The 17,350-nt window shown below is 39.2% G+C and overlaps 1 protein-coding gene across 1 annotated transcript in view; it reads left to right on the top strand.

Annotated features, from left to right (window-relative positions):
• The window catches only part of pcloa (piccolo presynaptic cytomatrix protein a), a 428,697-nt gene extending 419,875 nt beyond the window's left edge, over window positions 1-8,822 (top strand). Inside the window, exons 24-26 of the mRNA XM_068005288.1 lie at window positions 3,289-3,423; window positions 6,163-6,308; window positions 8,649-8,822. Of these exons, the coding sequence (XP_067861389.1) occupies window positions 3,289-3,423; window positions 6,163-6,308; window positions 8,649-8,822 (455 nt within the window). The remainder of the gene's footprint in view (window positions 1-3,288; window positions 3,424-6,162; window positions 6,309-8,648) is intronic.
• Window positions 8,823-17,350: the final 8,528 nt, after the last annotated feature.

Genomic DNA, 17,350 nt, shown 5'->3' with positions numbered 1-17,350 from the left:
GATCTGACTGAATAGCATGCAAGTGAGAGGGTCAATGTAACGACAGTGACAATGACCATGACAGTGTCTCTACTTGATCCAGCACAATGCTGATCTGTCTCTCATTGGGTTTTTTTAAGGGTAAGTGAAGAATAGATGAAATCCTATAAAGTTCTGCTAATACGCCGCTTATGTGAGATTGGGTGCACAATTCTAATAGTAGTGACTTTCGGACAATCTAGTACATTTATCAAGGACTTATTAACACCTTCTGTCTAAATTAGGTCTTACCTGGTATTAGTATAGTCCGAGAAAAATTGTAGACAACAGATGGTGTGATGTGTATACCTGATTGAGATAAAAGCAAAAGAATGAAAGATTAGATGTATAGTAAGCATTGTTGCCAATTTATGGGGAAATTCCGGGGAATCTAAATTGCATATTGCTTTCCTCTCTCACAGTTGCCATAGAGGTTCCATGCAACCTAAACCAGTACTAAATGGGATTTTGTAGCTATGTTTTTGCTCCTTAATTCCGTGTCACTGTAGCTGAGTTAGAATACACTGAGTTTTCTGAGTTATAGTACAAAGAATGCAGATTTTTTTCTCTTAGATCTAATTCCAATCAGGCAAATTAAGTTCTAATTCTGCAATTAATTGCTGTGAACAACAGCATGATTCATTGCATTGCTGTTCAACAAGACTCAGTGTTACTTGCTAATGACAAAAAGATGTTTACATAAAACATTAACAACAATGAAATCTAGTGCACAATTTTTTATTAATAATATCTGCTGTAATTTATTTTTTTCCATGTATATTTCATAGCTAACACTTCACTGAAGCTTCTCACACGTTTGTTATTTCTCATGTGACTCATTTTGAAAGTTTTCAGAAAATCTGTGAAAGTCAGGGAATTTCGATTGAAGACACGAGAAAAATCTGAGTAATTTTAAATTAACCAAATTCTCAGATATATCCATCTTGCTATCAACATCTGGTTATTTCTTGTAAATAGTTTGGTTGTCATCACCTGATCATCTTCAGCCAGAACAGTGGAACAGCCACGGTCATGTAGATCTTCATGAGTTATATCCCATTCTTTCCAATGGAAATGAAAATCGGACGAGTTCTATAACAGGTGGACAATATGTTCCACCAGTTTACTGCCAAAGTGGTGAAGATAAAAATTACCCCCAACTTGACAAATGTATCAATGTACTCTGTGACTCACAGTCACAAATTACATCCTCTGTGATAGCAACTGAGGTACATTATCACTTCCTGACCTCTGCCAAATACCTAATGGAGGCTTTTGTCACCTCTGAACTCAATTTCTCTTCCAGCTATTACCATGACCATATTCACCATTACCTCCAGAGTCCCCCAAGAACCTACCCTTGGCCTCTTCCTTTTCCTCATCTACGTGCTTCCCTTGGCAACATCATCCACAGATATGGAGTTAGCTTCCACAATTATATTGGACACCCAGCTCCACCTCTCCAACATCTCTCTTGACCCTTTCATTGCTTTTGTATTGTCAGGCCACTTGTCCGATGTCCAGTCTTGGATGAGCCGTAATTTCCTCCAGATAAACATCGGAAAGACCAAAGCCATCATCCAACCTCCGCCATAATCTCCGTGCCCTTGGCACAGATTCCATCCCCCTCCCTGGCCACTGTCTCAGGCTGAACTAGACTGTTCACAACCTCGGCATCCTACTCGACCCCAAGCTGAGCTTCCAACCCCATATCTTCTCCGTCACAAAGAATGCCTACTTTCACCTCAATAATATTGACCATGCCACTATCTCATCTTATCTGCTGCTGAAACCCTCATTCATGCCTTTGTCACCTCCAGACTCAACTATTCCAATGCAATCCTGACCAGCGTCCCATCCTCTACCCTCCATAAACTTCAGCTCATCCAAACTTTGCAGCCTGTATCCTATGCCACACATCCTGGTCATCCAGCACCTTTCCTTGCTGATCTACATTTGCTTCTGTTTCCCCAAAACTTTACATTTTAAATTCTCATCCTCATGTTCACATGAGATCTGTTCTAACACCCCGGGTCTTCCTGGATACCAGCCTTAGCAAATCCCAGGAGGTTTACCTTCAGCCAGCTGCACAAGACCCGTGTGTTGGGAATCAGAAGTGGTAGCATAGATCTTGCATAGTGTAACAATAACTTTAATTCCCCTAGATGTATGCCAGCTGGTTGCTACACACAGAAGGCTACAACCTGTTTTCTTTGAACAATCCTTTAGCAACCACTGGAGAACAATAAGCAGTTTATCTGAATGTACCCGTTCCTTATGTCTCCAGAGACAAAGGGCAGTGCTCTTGGGTGCATTTATACTGCAACTTTAGCATTGCGGCAAAGCAGTTTTCTCTTCACAACAATGCTAAAGTTGCAGTTTAGCTCCCAAGCTGACTCCAGAGAGGAACAATGTGGGACTCCCTGGAGGAGGCAATCTCACACCTCATGAGTTGGATATTGTATGGAGTTAAATCGGGTTTTAAAAGATTTTAAACACTTTTTAAGCTAATATGGAGTTGAAGTAACATTTTTGAGAGTAGAGCAACTACATTTTAACAGTGAGGAATGGAGCTCTGCACATGGGTACAATTCTCCCTGGGAACGAGAATTACAATCTGAGAATAATGGTACAAAGTACTGCCTGGCCGAAACTGATGCTACAGCTCTTAGTCTTAGTATATGTGCAGCCTCAGACAAACCTTCATACCATCGTGCTCTCTCAGCTTCTCAACAATGCGGTTCTCTAGGACAAATATGTAATGGAGAATTAAACTACAGTGAAGAAGTGACCTCACTTTTCTTTCCTTTTAGTTACTGTGAATGTTTCTCACCTTTTTCTTATTCCTCTCTTCAGAACACTGTACTCAATTATTTAGCCTGGGTGGGCTGTCACTGTATATTCTTTTTGCTAAGTATAAAGGGTAAAATGGGACCCACAGTTCTTTTGTAAACATCACTCTTATTTAACTAATAAAGATGTTGAAATAATGCTTTGCAATATTATTCATGACCATGTTAACTCGTGAACACATCAACACTGTTGTTATTAATATTACACAGTGCTTTTTAACCCAGTAGTGAAATGTCAGTGCTGATGGGCTCTCTGTGAATACTTGATCCAACATACTTAGAACAGAATGAAACTTCTGAAATGATCAACCTGATTTGTGAAGAAAAATATGGAGACTGGCAGCATTGAAAATGGTGAATTCACATCGAGTCAGTTTTATTGAAATATCCTTCCTTTTTCTTCTATACTTGTACACAGGTAAAACTCAAGTGATGGGAGAAATTAAAATAGCCCTGAAGAAGGAAATGAAGACAGATGGAGAGCAGCTAATAGTGGAGATTCTTCAATGCAGAAACATCACCTACAAATTTAAGTCTCCTGATCATTTACCAGGTATCAGTATTGGCTGACATCAGATATCAGACAGAAAAATGGAGCCCTTTGGCCTGTATGCCATATGGGAAGACATGTATGCAGGGGTCTGTTAAAGGCAATAACACATCAAAGCTGATGGCATAAACTACAAGAGCACAACTCAGTGGGATATCAACATCATCTCATTCCTGAGATGTAGATGCAGTCTGGTTAGGGGAGGGGTGAGATTTGTGTTCTCGTTTTAGCCAGTTTTGATCTGTGTATTTTTTTGCTTGCTGGCAGCTTGTGTCATGACAGATAGCAGGCCGCTACAGCTGAGTCACATGATTTGAAATGAAGTACTATTGTTTCATGTGGTTGAACATAATGCAGGAGCACATCAGGGGAATATATATAGTATATAGTATACTATATGTAGTAAAATCATAAACACATTCTTTATAAACAGGTTTACAATATTGTTACACATAGCACACATAGGAAATCTTCCTCTGTGTTCACATGTTGTTGTAAACCATGTAATCGGAGTCTAAAGTATGTTACTGCCTTGAAACACAATTTCACTCAATTAATAATCATAGAATACACACTGTATTAAAGAGACCTATTCAATGTTTTTGATCAAAATTATGAGGGGTTTTGATAGAGTAAATAGGGAGAAACTTTTTCCACTGGCAGATCGGTTGGTCGGTAACCAGAGGACACAGATTTAAGGTAATTAGGAAAAGAACCAGAGGGGAGATGAGAATTTTTTTAACGCAGCTAGTTGTTATGATCTGGAATACACTATCTGAAAGAGGGATTGAAGCAGAGTCAGTAGTAACTTTCAAAAGGGAATTGGATAAATACTTAAAGTTGTAAACATTGCAGGGCTATGGGGAAAGTGCAGGGATAACTCATTCAAAGAGCTGGCACGATGGGCCGAATGTGCTGTACGATTGTATGATTTCAGGTAAATATTTTGGGCATGACAGAAGTATCGCCAAATAACCTAGAAAAATATGTGCTTCATACTAATGTGGATGAAATTTAAACTCAGTTGGTTACCAAGAAATACAGGCATTCTGGGGAATATCTTTTTTTTAAATGGAGGGACCATTATGAAAGACTTAAAAGGATAAGAGAAAAGACAAAATAACTCAAGAAGGAGGGATGCCAACCTTTGAGTTTAAATGCCTCTAGAATATAGGAGGAAAGACTAAGAAAGGTAAGGAGCTCCTCGAAAAGAATGAATTGAAGTAGGAGAGGATGTGATAAGTCATGACATCAACACAATGAGGATGCAGGGGAAAGAGACAGAGAGGAGCATGTTTGGAGTTTGGAAGAAACAAGAAACAAGAAAGGAAAGTTCAGAGGAACTCCCTTCCTCCTTATGTCCTAGAATTTCCCTTTGTAAAATTATATCCAGAACCATGGCATCAACATCTTTCTCAGAATAAAGCTCTGTGGTCTAAACAGTTAACACTATATAATTCCACACTCTGCTTTATACTCTATCATTGCTCCTCGAGGAAACCTGAGTAACACATTTGGCACTGAAGTTGGATAGAATTTTTACCTGATTACTGAAGTGATTTATTCACTGTGGTGTTTTTGAAATATTGTTTTCTTAATGTTGTCTAAGAACAAAATAAATGACTTCTACCCAGCAGCAAATCATTGAGGCAGTAATGTGCAGTGACAGATCAATTTAATGCATGTGATTTATTTTAATTCCACATTCCTACGTGGTACCATGCATCTTTGTAGCCTGTGACACTATAGTTCAGTGGGGTGACAAAATAAACAGTTTATAGAGATAAAAGAAAATTTTCAAAATGAGTCATTGAAGTCACTGGAAAGGAAAATCGGACGTGGTGTATTATGGGCGAATGTTTTATGCCCCCCCGCCGAAGTTGAAAGTTTCTCCCATTAATTCTTCAATGCAGGTATCCTGAGACAACAGTGATGACCTTCAGCATCTGCGTTGATGATGACTAGCATAAAAAGGACCCAAAATGGAGTCAAACCATTCTGTAAATTTCACACTGTCGATTTAAAGTAATTGATATAGTGGAGTGATTCACAACTCTAATCTCATGTGGTGTACAGACGACAGTTGTAAATCCTCCAATGAAATTACTAACTAGTAACCACTCCCAGGTGCCCAGTTTTCCTTATAATAATCTTTTATACTTTTTCCAATTTTCTCTCTTTAGGTAGTGACTCATTCTGGGCAACTGCAGCCTTCCGTTAACTTACTCACAGAGCCATTCTTCATGTGCAAATCTAGACCTAGTTATGCCTGGAAATTCCAAAGAGGTTCTTTGGCGGAAGACTGCCGGAACCCCTGGAGAAACGGAATAAATGGCTTAAAACGATCACTCATGTCATTCCTCTTGAGTTTTCGCTGTAACTTCAACGGGAGACCGGGAGAACCACACAGAATTTCAGGGCCTTAGTATGAGTAGGCTATTCCACCATGAAATGCACCACAACTGGGCCTGAACCTGAGCTGTTCCACACAATTTTCAACCAGGGTTACTGAATGGTGACTGTGAATGGGTGTTTTTTTCTCTGCTCCCAGGTGCAGGAATGCTGAGGCTAATTTTAACATCCCCACCAGCCCCTGGTTGACATCCATTAAATCAGGACCGATAACGGGTCAACTCTGGGTCCTTCCTGTTCTGTATGGCTCACTACGGCACAGGGCAATGCATGTATTCACGAAGCCATTGGGATGAAACTCTCATAACATTATTGTGTATCTTTTCGCAGACCTGTATGTGAAATTATACGTCATAAACATTTCAACACAAAAGCGAGTGTTTAAGAAGAAAACTAGGGTCTGCAGGCACGACCGGGAGCCATCATTTAATGAGACATTTCGCTTTAGCCTTAGTCCAGCTGGACACTCCCTTCAGGTAATGTTAATTACAACGTCAGGTTCTGAGTATGTTGTATATCACTGAATTGTTCAGTTAACTCTCTTCTGCTCAATCATTTTGAGAGTTCAAAGTATTACAGTAAATCTCTCCATGGTTTCCAGAGAAACAGTGAATTCCTAATCCTGTATGTTCTTGCTGCAATAAAGAAACAAAGAAAACACGGCTACAGAATCTGCTTCATGCCACTCAATCATTAAAAACCTACCATAGCACATCAGTGCACTATAACTGCTCCGTGGTCACTAAAGGCCACTCCAGCAATAGAAAACAATCAAATCACCAGTTCGTTCCATTTCCGTCTTTCTTTTACTCAGACATCCTTGGTGATAGGCCAAGATGCCTAATGGAAGATACCACCAAAAATGAACAGAATAGGAAAGAGAACAAGGTCAATTAAGAAATAGTGGTTAGGTGACACCAAATTTAACACCTGAAGATTGCATGAGGAAGGAAAGACCAAGGGAAGTGAAGAGGTCCACAATTTTGAGGTCCTGGAAACAAGTACATTACAGTAGGAGACAACGTGCTGGGTCTTGATTTTAACACTTTAATTGCATGATAGGCGATATTTACAACCCATGAATTAATTTCTTGTTAGCTGGAAAATTTTAGCACTAAATTTCTGTTAAATACACTGTCTTTAGCTGACCTTTGCAAAGGCATTGATACCATAATACCATCGTTAGCCTTGGCATCCCATGACTAGAAAGGGTAACTCACTAAACAGTGTCTTTGTCCTGACAGTCTCTACAGTCTCCTGCAACGAGACAAAACTGCTTTAAAATGCTGTTTTAATTACATCCTTGTTTACCAGCCATGCAATATATACAACTTGTTCTCTTCAAGTAGTTCTTTTATTGAAAATTACCTAAAGGGGATCAGCTTTAAGGCGGATGGCTGGAGATAACCGTATATTTTTCTGCCCTACTGTGATTGACTGTTTTATCTAATTGTAAAAGATAGCTTTTAAAGTCCTTTGTCTCTGGGGGAAGGAGTTGATTGACAGATCCTTGCCCAGGCAGAGCAGCCTTATGTCAGCTCAGATCTTGTTCATCACTGTAGAAGTGAATGCATGAAGGCTCCATGATTGTAAACTCGACCTCATATATACATTTTATATTCCAGACACTGACCCAGGTTCAGTGTTATTAGGAGAATTAGCGAAGCATCATATCTTATTATTTTGTGAGTTAAATGTTGTCCTTTTCTGGAATCTGCTCTTATTATTTTAATGTTTAATTATTACTTTTAATAAAGTTGATCATAGATTATAGCCTAAGCCACGAGGTCTGACGGAGCAATTCTTCTGTTATCTGAATACTAGAAGAATGCGAGAGGATTCATGATATTTCCAGTGAACAAATGACAGCAACAAGGCTTTCTGTTTGACTCTGGGCAATGCCACAGTACCAGATATTATCTATATAAGGTCATACTTTGGTTCATAAGAAACAAGGGTTTGATTACGGGAGTGGTTCTTAGCAATAAGCACAAGATAACTATCTGGTGAGAGCCTGAAATTCATTGCACCCGTCTGCTGTATCATGAAGTGATTTTCTGCTTGTCAACATTGAAGAAAAAATTGGGGACAAAGGCAAAAGGAAGAGTGGTGGATAATAGAGCAAAGTCAACAATTTTGTTTAAAAATAGTCAACATTGTGGCAGACCAGTAACTCCTTTAGCTTGAAGCACAGTTTTCAGATAAATCTCTATGATGGAGAGGGGTTGGGAACATTTTTTATAGAGCACAAACTGGGCTTACCAACCTGGAATCAATCTTACTGAGGTGGAGCTCAGGACATCAAAGTTCTCCAGGAAAGTCTCATAGAAATCATGTTTGGAATCATAGTAATTGAATGCTCTTTTGATAAAAAGAAACAAAGATGAATCTAACCTCCGTTATTCTATTTTTTCCTTTACCAACACCTATCCTCTGCATTGGGATTGTTGCTTCCGAAGTTAATTCCTGGAGCACTAAGGTGCTTGAAAATGATGCACAATGAAATGGCATAGCATAACGCTGAATCCCTACTCCCCTAATTTCAGTGTTGAATCAGGTGTTGGACTAAAATAAAATTAATATAACAGTGACCCAACAGATAGTCTTTCTAATAATTTTATTTCATCAAAATACAGTTTCTGCAAGTTATTCCTTTCCAGATAAAAAGTTGGGGTTATCCCAAAGAAATTGGAAAAATCAGCAGCACCTGTGAAAATATAGTACACTTGTAACTTCTGTCAGCATTAAGCACTTGTTAAACTGTGCCTTTCATACTTCAATATGATAGGATTAACCATTTGCCTTCTCTGTTTTAGATTTTGCTAGTCTCTAATGGTGGGAAATTCATGAGGAAGACACTGATTGGTGAGGCATATATCTGGCTCGACAAAGTGGATCTGAGGAAGAGAGTGGTTAACTGGCACAAGTTGTTAGTCAGCTCGACAGAAAGCCAGCGAGGTGCTGCACCTGGTTTCAATCTGCAAAACTGACATCATTACCACGTGGAAAGCAGAAATCCAGCTCTTTGATCCTGTCTTCTTGTATAGCTAGGTTCTTCTAGAAGGGCAAAGAGAATGCATCTCAGTCTGTTTGGATTGTGGCTATCCTGCCTCACTGAGGTCTAGTATAGTTCAGTCTTAAGTGGCTTGGAGTGAGAGCATTTAAAAGGGAGAAACTGGGTCGTAACATACTTACCACCCTCAATGTGTATAAATGTAAAGAAAGTAAAATGCTGAAAGGAGTAATATACACCTATAGGCAGGTGCTGATGCATCAAATATAGAGTCCAGCTGAGACAAAGGAGATCTGGTAATGGAATTTGATCCTTTGTGTGGCATAAGGGGGAAGTTTGTGCAGGTCGGTGCTTACAGGCACAGAAAGTTAACATAACCATACCACGCGTTCCAGTGTGTGAAAGCTGCCTTTAACAGGTGAAAATATCACTACATTGTTCCGATATTCAGTCCCACACACAAACTTGCAGTATTTTTGATGGTAGAAAAAAATTCTTACAATTTGTATTGTTCAAAAAAAGTATCTCTGAAATAAAAGTATTCAGGCTATTGTTACTTTACAAAAAAGAAATCTGTTGAGGAAGCAAGGTGAGAGCTATGTGAGTCAGAGATTATAAACGGAACATGTGCATTTCAGACGAGGCCTTTTTCTGTCGGGGCTGAATGTGGACTTGTGGCACTGAATGCTGGGCTGACGTTCTTTTGAAGGCTTTGTGTGGATTACTGTAATTCTCTGACATACTCAGGTGAAGGACTGTAGATATGAATCATAAGCAAAAAAATAAATATGTACTGGTTTATTAATAGGAAGAAGACAGAATGGTTTTGTATTAAGTTGTGGACATAATATAAATTATAGGAAGAGATACATTGTCTGACAGGAAACTCGAAGGTAATCACAAATCATTCTTAAATTTGACATTTTCTAGGCAGTATATTAAATCCTACACAGGGCTTCTTATTTTCTTCCCAGAATTTGCAGCCTTTGTTTAAACAATTTGATGGTAGAACTGGAAGATTTGCTCACCTACAAATGTATGGGGTTTGAGTAGAATGATTAAAGACTGGCAGTATATTTGAGAGACATTCATAAACAGTGAAGACCTGCCTTGATTGTTCCAGTGTGTACCAGACCTGGCCAGTAGGATTCTGGAAGACCTATAATCATCACCAGTTAGCAACAGAGCTGTTACATCATGCTGTACTTCTGGTAGAAAGACTGATTTTCTTTTTCAATCCTGACTTGCTGTTGGTTCCAGAGTGCTTGCTGAGGACATGTGCATGATTCAACCAATGTTCCTACTATTGCAGCCCTTAATGTTTAATTGAGTTCCATTGCTGCTTAGTCTTATTTAACATGCATATCTTCAATTCTGTATATAAGTGTGCGTGTATATTTTTAGGTGTGTGGGGGGGAGGGAGATTGGGGAAGAAAAGATCAATCCTGAAGATGAATTGTGCAGTAAAGCATTTGGAATATGCTTCCAAAGTGTGTACGGTCTGTTCTATACGTAAATACATATATATACATATATATATATCTATATATTAAAAATAAGACTTGCTCAGTTTGACTGGAGGTACTCTATGCAAAACAGACTCTACAAATTTTGGATGCAGTCGTTTTAAAAAAAATGAAAAGAGGTTGGGACTAACCTGTGAGTAAAAGCACATTATATATGTTTTCTTATTGTGTTGCACTCTAATGCAGTGACGTGTACAGCATTTACAGTGGAAAAGGTTGTGCTAATGCTATATTAATTACTGTGTTCACTGTATAAATAAAAAGGTGGCTGAAAATAGATTAAGCAGTTGCCAGGGAAAACTGTACAGCACCGAATTTCCTTCGTAATCCATAATTTTAAAGAGAGGGTACTCCTTTTGCTTGCCTACACAGGCTTTATGTCAAAGTAAAAAAAGAAATTGCAAAAATAAAATCTAGATAACATTTTCTCCAACATGTCACTGCCTGGCTTTAACATTCCTATGCAGCTTTTGTTAAGTGTGTAAGAGATGATGAAAATGACATTGTATCTTGGGTAACATAACTTTTATTAACAGTACTTTTTAGATCTGACACTATAATATAATTCTTAGGATTTATGTTGCTTGCTAACAATTTTCAATCCAAACATTCTACATTTAGAAACAAGGAACTAAGAAAATAATTGAAACATACAAGATGACAGCAATTTCACAGCATGTCCTACAGGCCATTTATATCAATCAATGTTATTGTTATGGGTTATCGCAGTAATGCCAACCATCATGAATGGCGGCTGTCTTTATTTCTGGGTATATAAGGAGCACATCAAATTTACTTGCATACTGAGATTATATTTCCTAAAATATCTTTAAAAGATTCTTTTATTTCCAAACGAGAAAACAAAAACGGAAAACAATTAGAATTAACAGCATGAATACATTCCAGTTTTAATGAAAGTTGGAGTGAGACAAGGATCGATTTAAAGTAGAAATATAACTTTGCCTTGACTTTATTTAAAGATGTCGGTGTGACACAAGAAACTGGAATCTGTGTTTTTAACACTCCTGATTTTAATTTTTCAGAATAGTCTTCAATTTTATTGGACTTTCGACAAAATTCTGTCTTGAAATAATTCTTAGTGGTGTTGGTAAGAAAACTGTAGGGATTGTATTTAAATACCTTGAAATACAGCCTATGTAGACCTGCAGAAAGGGCCACTGTTTCTTTAATGCCATATCGTTGTATTAATGCTGTTTGGTGTCTGTTTTAGTGAACCCTATGCCCATTAAACCTTACCTGATGGATGAGTGTTCTAGTTGTCTTAAGTATGAATAAAACATTTGTCTGATGCGGGATAAAGTGGTCCCTTTGTACCATGTAAATATAACTTTTTTTCTACAGCAGATTTTGAACCGTTTTTTTGGTCTGACATTCAGCATGTGAATGTGAAAATGTACTGGTTGTTTGAAAAAAAACTTTAAAAAAAAGACAAAAGGAAACATTTAAAAAAAATCCACAAAAAGCTACTGTGTATAATTGTTCCAAGTGTTCAGTGAAGTGCTGAGGTGCTCAGTGATGGCTGAATTGCGTGTGTGCTGTCAACCTTTCAGTACCTGTACAGCAAACCTGTTGTTTACTTTTTGAAAATAAATCGCAGTTGTCCCTGATTTTTAAAAAAAGTCATGTGATGCCACACTTCTGATCCACTTGTAGATGTTGCATGTTTTGTGGGTGGCTCATTATCTTTAATTTTTAAATGAAGTTGATTTTTTTTTGTTGCTTCCAGATTCTCTACAAAGAGAATCAATATGAAGGTTGTATAAATGAAGACAATTATTCCACATGATACCTGTATAAATAATGCTTGTAAATCTGTCTGGAATCTCATTCTATGTAAAGATCATGATGTCATGGTTTTGTGGTTGTACACAGAGTGTTTCTAGGGACACTAGATGCAAACTGTGGTGTATAAAGGCTGTTACCCTATCCTCACTAATAAATATTGAAAAAACAAAGTGCTTCTGTTCTTTCTTTGTTTACTCCAGAGTATATTCATCAGGGTTACTTCTTTAAAATTATTTTTGTGATCAAGTATTAGAAAAGATACAGCGGTCAGGCCTTTACATATTTAATAGAATACGATACCTGGCCACAAAGAAAGAAAGAATTATTACAACTGTATAGCACACACCAGCTATTTAATTATATTTATATAGCATATGCTAGCCATAAAATTTTCCAATTATTATGTTTATAAGCATTAAATATAAGCATTAAATTGTAATTGTTAATTCTGAGGTTGTAGTTGTCATTATACATCAATAACACAAAGTAGGTTCACAGTTAAAACTGCCTTAGTAAACATTTTATAATGGCATCTTCCTATATAAACAATTTCCTGTTACTATTTGTGGATGAATCACTGGTCACCACATTGTTTTCTCAATAACGGACATTTATAATGCTCCAAATTAGGGCTTTAAATAAAACCTAAAAAATCAAAAAAGTACATACAAGATGCACTGATAGCATTGAATGCTTCTCTCTCAGTCCCTAACAAAATCTATTTGATTAGCTTTCCTTCAAATGATTTTGAAAAAAGAGGAAAAATTTGAAGTTTTATTCAGATAAAACTTTTCTTAAAAAAAACAGAAAGACTGTACATGTATGTGCATATGAAAGAGAAAGATTTCATGGCAAACTGTACTGCTTACACAGCTATTGTAGTTTTAGTTTGTTTTGATAAATGTTCTGCCAACTTCAATAAAGCATACTAACCTTGAGAGACGGAGAAACACACAGAGCATCTTATGTTTTATTGAAAGTTAGAAAATGTAAACAATCTAATTACTAACACCTGTGAGTCAGAGGGAGGCAGACAGAGACACACACAGATAAATTGTCTTTCCTCATGCTAATCTAAGTTCCTTTTTTTTAAAAAAAGTGACATTTTGAAAGCAAACAAAGCCTGTAATTATCATCTGATTACCATCTGTGCTTTGTTGATTGTTAAAAAATGTAACATTCTACTTACTGATGCCTATGAGACGGAGAGAGAGAGAGAGAGAGACACACACACCGAGTAATTTTCAGCTTCGCGGCCTGGTCAGTAACCAGGTGTTGTGGATTGTCCGCCAATTGTAGAACCTGCCTGATTTTCGTTCTGTTGAAATCAATGGAATGAGAAGCGGGCATGTTGTATAAAGGGCGAGTGAAAAGCTCCAACAGGTTACTGCCAAAATTGATCTTTGCATGGTTCAAAACAACTGTTTGTATTGTTTCTCCAGGGTCCCTACCGAAGTCAAGGCAAGAGATCAGAAGAACTCTAAGAATTGAGGTCCCAGATATTTAACTCCATCTGATGCATCTTCCGTACCTCTCACTCTGTATTCTCAGCAATATATTAAGCTCATCCGAATTTGAGTATTTTTAATTCAATTTTGAAACAAACAGCCTCTGATTTCACACCTGTATTTTTGTGGCCCTTAAAAATGCAAACATTCTAACTTTTGACAGCTGTGATAGAGGAAGAGAGAGACACACAAACAGAAAGGGAGAGATACAGACAGAGTAACTTTTCTCATCCTAATTTGAAAGCTTTTTTTTTTAAAGTCAGTTTTTGAAAGCAAACAAAGCCTCTTTGAGGGAAATGAGTTGGAGGAGTGGGTAGTAGGAGGAGGGGAGGAAGGAAACAAGCTGAGGGTGAGGAAATCTCTGACATCTCTGAAAATTCGACTATGTAAGTTTGTAGCACAACCTGACTATTTCTTCCCAAATCGGCTTTCAGAAAATCAGGTGCCTCACAAATTGCTCTTATGCCTCATTTTCTGTATCGTGCCAACTGCCTGTGAGGTTTCTACTTTCTGAGATGTATGTGTAAGTTTTGTTAACATTAGTGAGCCTCGTTAGTCAAACTATACAGCTAATATCTGAAGAGTCACACCCAACATGTTAACCTGTGCTGACCAATCTGCTGTGTATTTCTAGAGTTTTCTGTTTATCATCTCAGCAAGCTAATTAATTACAGACTCTGGCCGATCAGGAATCCAAATGCAGCACATACCCTTATCTGGAAACAGTTACCCATAGTAACAGCTCTTATTCTTGTTTCCAAATTCTTTTAGAACGGTTCTGCATGTTAAATTATGAATTTTAAAGGTACTTTCTTTAAGCTGCTGCAAACCTGTTGAACACTGATTAAACTGACCAGCTGCTGTCCAATTTAAAAATATTCTAGGGAACCTTTCATTAATACCTAAAGTCAGCAGATGTTCTGGTTAATGAGGCACGCCTCTCTTTGTTGAGTCATTACCAGTCCCAGCCTGAAGCTTCTTTGGATTTGACTGTCTTATTTGTCTCCGAACAATGTAGGTTTGAGGGGCGGGGGAAATTGTGATCACTTTCTGATGTTGACACTTTTTTATGGCCTTTGTAGTGAGAGTGTCATGCGATCTATCTGACTCCTAAAATATTAACTCTTAATTTTTTTTGTTCGCTGACTCCGTATGTGTAGACTGTGAATGTACTTGACCCGCCAAACCAACTTCATAATCTTTTTAAAAAGCGCTGAAGAGTTTTTACTTTTAAAACCAGATGCTTTCATCTCCCTTCATAATAAGTGGTAAGTGATTTTGATGGGTCGCTACAGAATTTTTAAAAGCACATTTTTCAGTTGTATACATTATTGTCCTTTAGGCCTTTTTTCTTCAGATAGTTAAAGATTGTCATTTCTTGTTCTAGTCCGAATACATATGAAAAACATAAATCATGCTTACAAAACTCCTTCAGGAATCATTATAGTTTAGTGATAGACTTTTAACTGCAAGCATCAAAACTAAGCCTATTTTTATTTCTTTATTCCACTCCCAATTCCCTGACCAAGAGGAAAAGTGAGTAACCTATTTTACAGGTCTCTAGTTTTGTCATTTTTTGAGTCCATCAATATGATGTGTTCAAGAGCAGTCATTCCCTTAGAGGAAGTACTTAAACTTTCATATTGCATAAAATGACTGTTCCACTACCTCAAATTCTGACACTTCCTTAAGGACCCTGACATGGTCAGGAAAATAGGGCACAAACTGACCCCATTATAACTGGCCCTCAGTAACAATGGGCTGCTTTACAGGCTCATCTTTTCCCACTAATCAATGATGTATTTTCTAGACACCGCAGCTTAAAAACAGGTGGGTTGGGGCGGGTGGGCTGTGAAAATTGTTGGTTTTGGGAGCAGGACCAAATCCCGACTCCAACCCGCCGACTTCCGGGTTTGACCCAGACACATCTGCATGGGCCCGCGCACTTCTGAAACCCGAAAGTCCGGCTGGCACTTAAAATCGGCGTGCCAATATTTAAAGGTCCAATTAATGCCGTTGAAGCAGTTAAGGGGATAAAATTTTTGTGTATTCATCCAGACAAACTATTTTAACTTTCCCTTAACGTGTCTCCCGTGGCCTCTGAAAGACGCCATGGAAACGCAGGCGATTTGCAGCCGGCCCTCATTTGGATCTTTAAACCAGTGATTGACGTGTGAATAAAAGGTAAGTTTTTGCAGCAGGGCAATCAGTTCTCTCAAACCTTTGGCTGGGAGTTCTTTATGTTTAGACTGAAATTTCTTTGTTCACACTCAGAATTCTTGTGTTCACACATATTTACTTACATTTTAGACCCCTTCAAACTGATCCCATCAGGATGGGGAGGGGCGCAGTGGATTTATTCAGCAGTACATCTGAGGAGGAGGCACATCAGCATCCGCGGCAGGCACAGCGTGCAGTTCCGGGAGTTGCATCTCCACAAGACAGAGGTGCAATGCAAGAACCTGCAGAAGAGCAGAGAGGGGACCAACGAGGGGCCAAGGTCGCAGGAGGCACTACCCACGTGAGAGGGTCTACAGAGGCTAAGCTTCCTGGACCCTTCTCAGGAGCAGTGCCGACAAAGGCTCAAACTGAGTCGTCAGGTGGTCACAGACATCTGCACACTCCTTCATGCAGAGCTGCTCCCGGGTGGGCCTAGTGGGTACGCGTTGCCCGTCGCACATAAAGTCACCACCGCCCTCAATTTCTTTGCCTCTGCATCCTTCCAGGGTGCCACCGGTGACATCACCAGGATCTCTCTGTTGTCTGCACATAAGTGTATATGACAGGTCACGGGTGGCTTGTTTGCCAGGGCATCCGACTATCAGTCAGACTGAGAGGGCAGTGGTTTCCACTCTCTGACTGGCTTCCCATGGGTACAGGGCGCAATTGATTTCACACACCTAGCAATCCGAGCACCTGCACACGAGCCAGAATTGTTCATCAACCGAAAGGGATATCACTCCTTCAGTGTGCAGCTGGTTTGCGACCACCGGAAGAGGTTTCTGCAGGCGTGTGCCAAATTCCCTGGCAGCTGCCATGATTCCTTCATTCTGCGACCCAGCCCTCTTCCACGCACAAAACAGACTTAAGGGCTGACTCCTTGGAGACATGGGAAACCCCTGCAGACATGGCTCACGACACCTCTGAGAAACCCCACCAGCGAGGCACAGCAGCGGTACAATGAGAGTCACATTACTACCAGGTCTGTCATTGAACAAGCCATAGGAATGCTCAAGATGCACTTCAAGTGCCTGGATCGATCTGGGGGATCCCTTCAGTATGCAGAAGGGCGAGGGTGTGTAGAATAATAGTCGTGTATTGCGTCCTGCACAACATCGCTCAACAGAGAGGGTTACAGATGGATGAGGTCCCATGCGCTCATGAAGCTTCCGCACCTGCCATCAACATTGAAGAAGACGAGGAGGAGGAGAACGACGATGGGCAACCCATCGGCAGAGCAGCGGCATACCTGGCTGCTCATGATGCCACAAAATCACTCGTATTTGATAGATTCTCAAGGAAATCTGCAAAGTGAAGATAATCAAGTTCTCAGACCACCTCGAACGGCCACCACCAACACCAGCCCCCACCCCCGCCTCTGTTTGCACAAAACAGTCCTACAGCCACACATACACCCATTGTAAACACACCCAATGAGTGGGAAT

This window comes from Heptranchias perlo, chromosome 24, assembly GCF_035084215.1.
Source record: "Heptranchias perlo isolate sHepPer1 chromosome 24, sHepPer1.hap1, whole genome shotgun sequence".
Classification (NCBI taxonomy): Eukaryota; Metazoa; Chordata; class Chondrichthyes; order Hexanchiformes; family Hexanchidae; genus Heptranchias; species Heptranchias perlo.
Note: the sequence above shows the minus strand (reverse complement) of the source record. Positions and strands in the feature narration are given on the sequence as shown.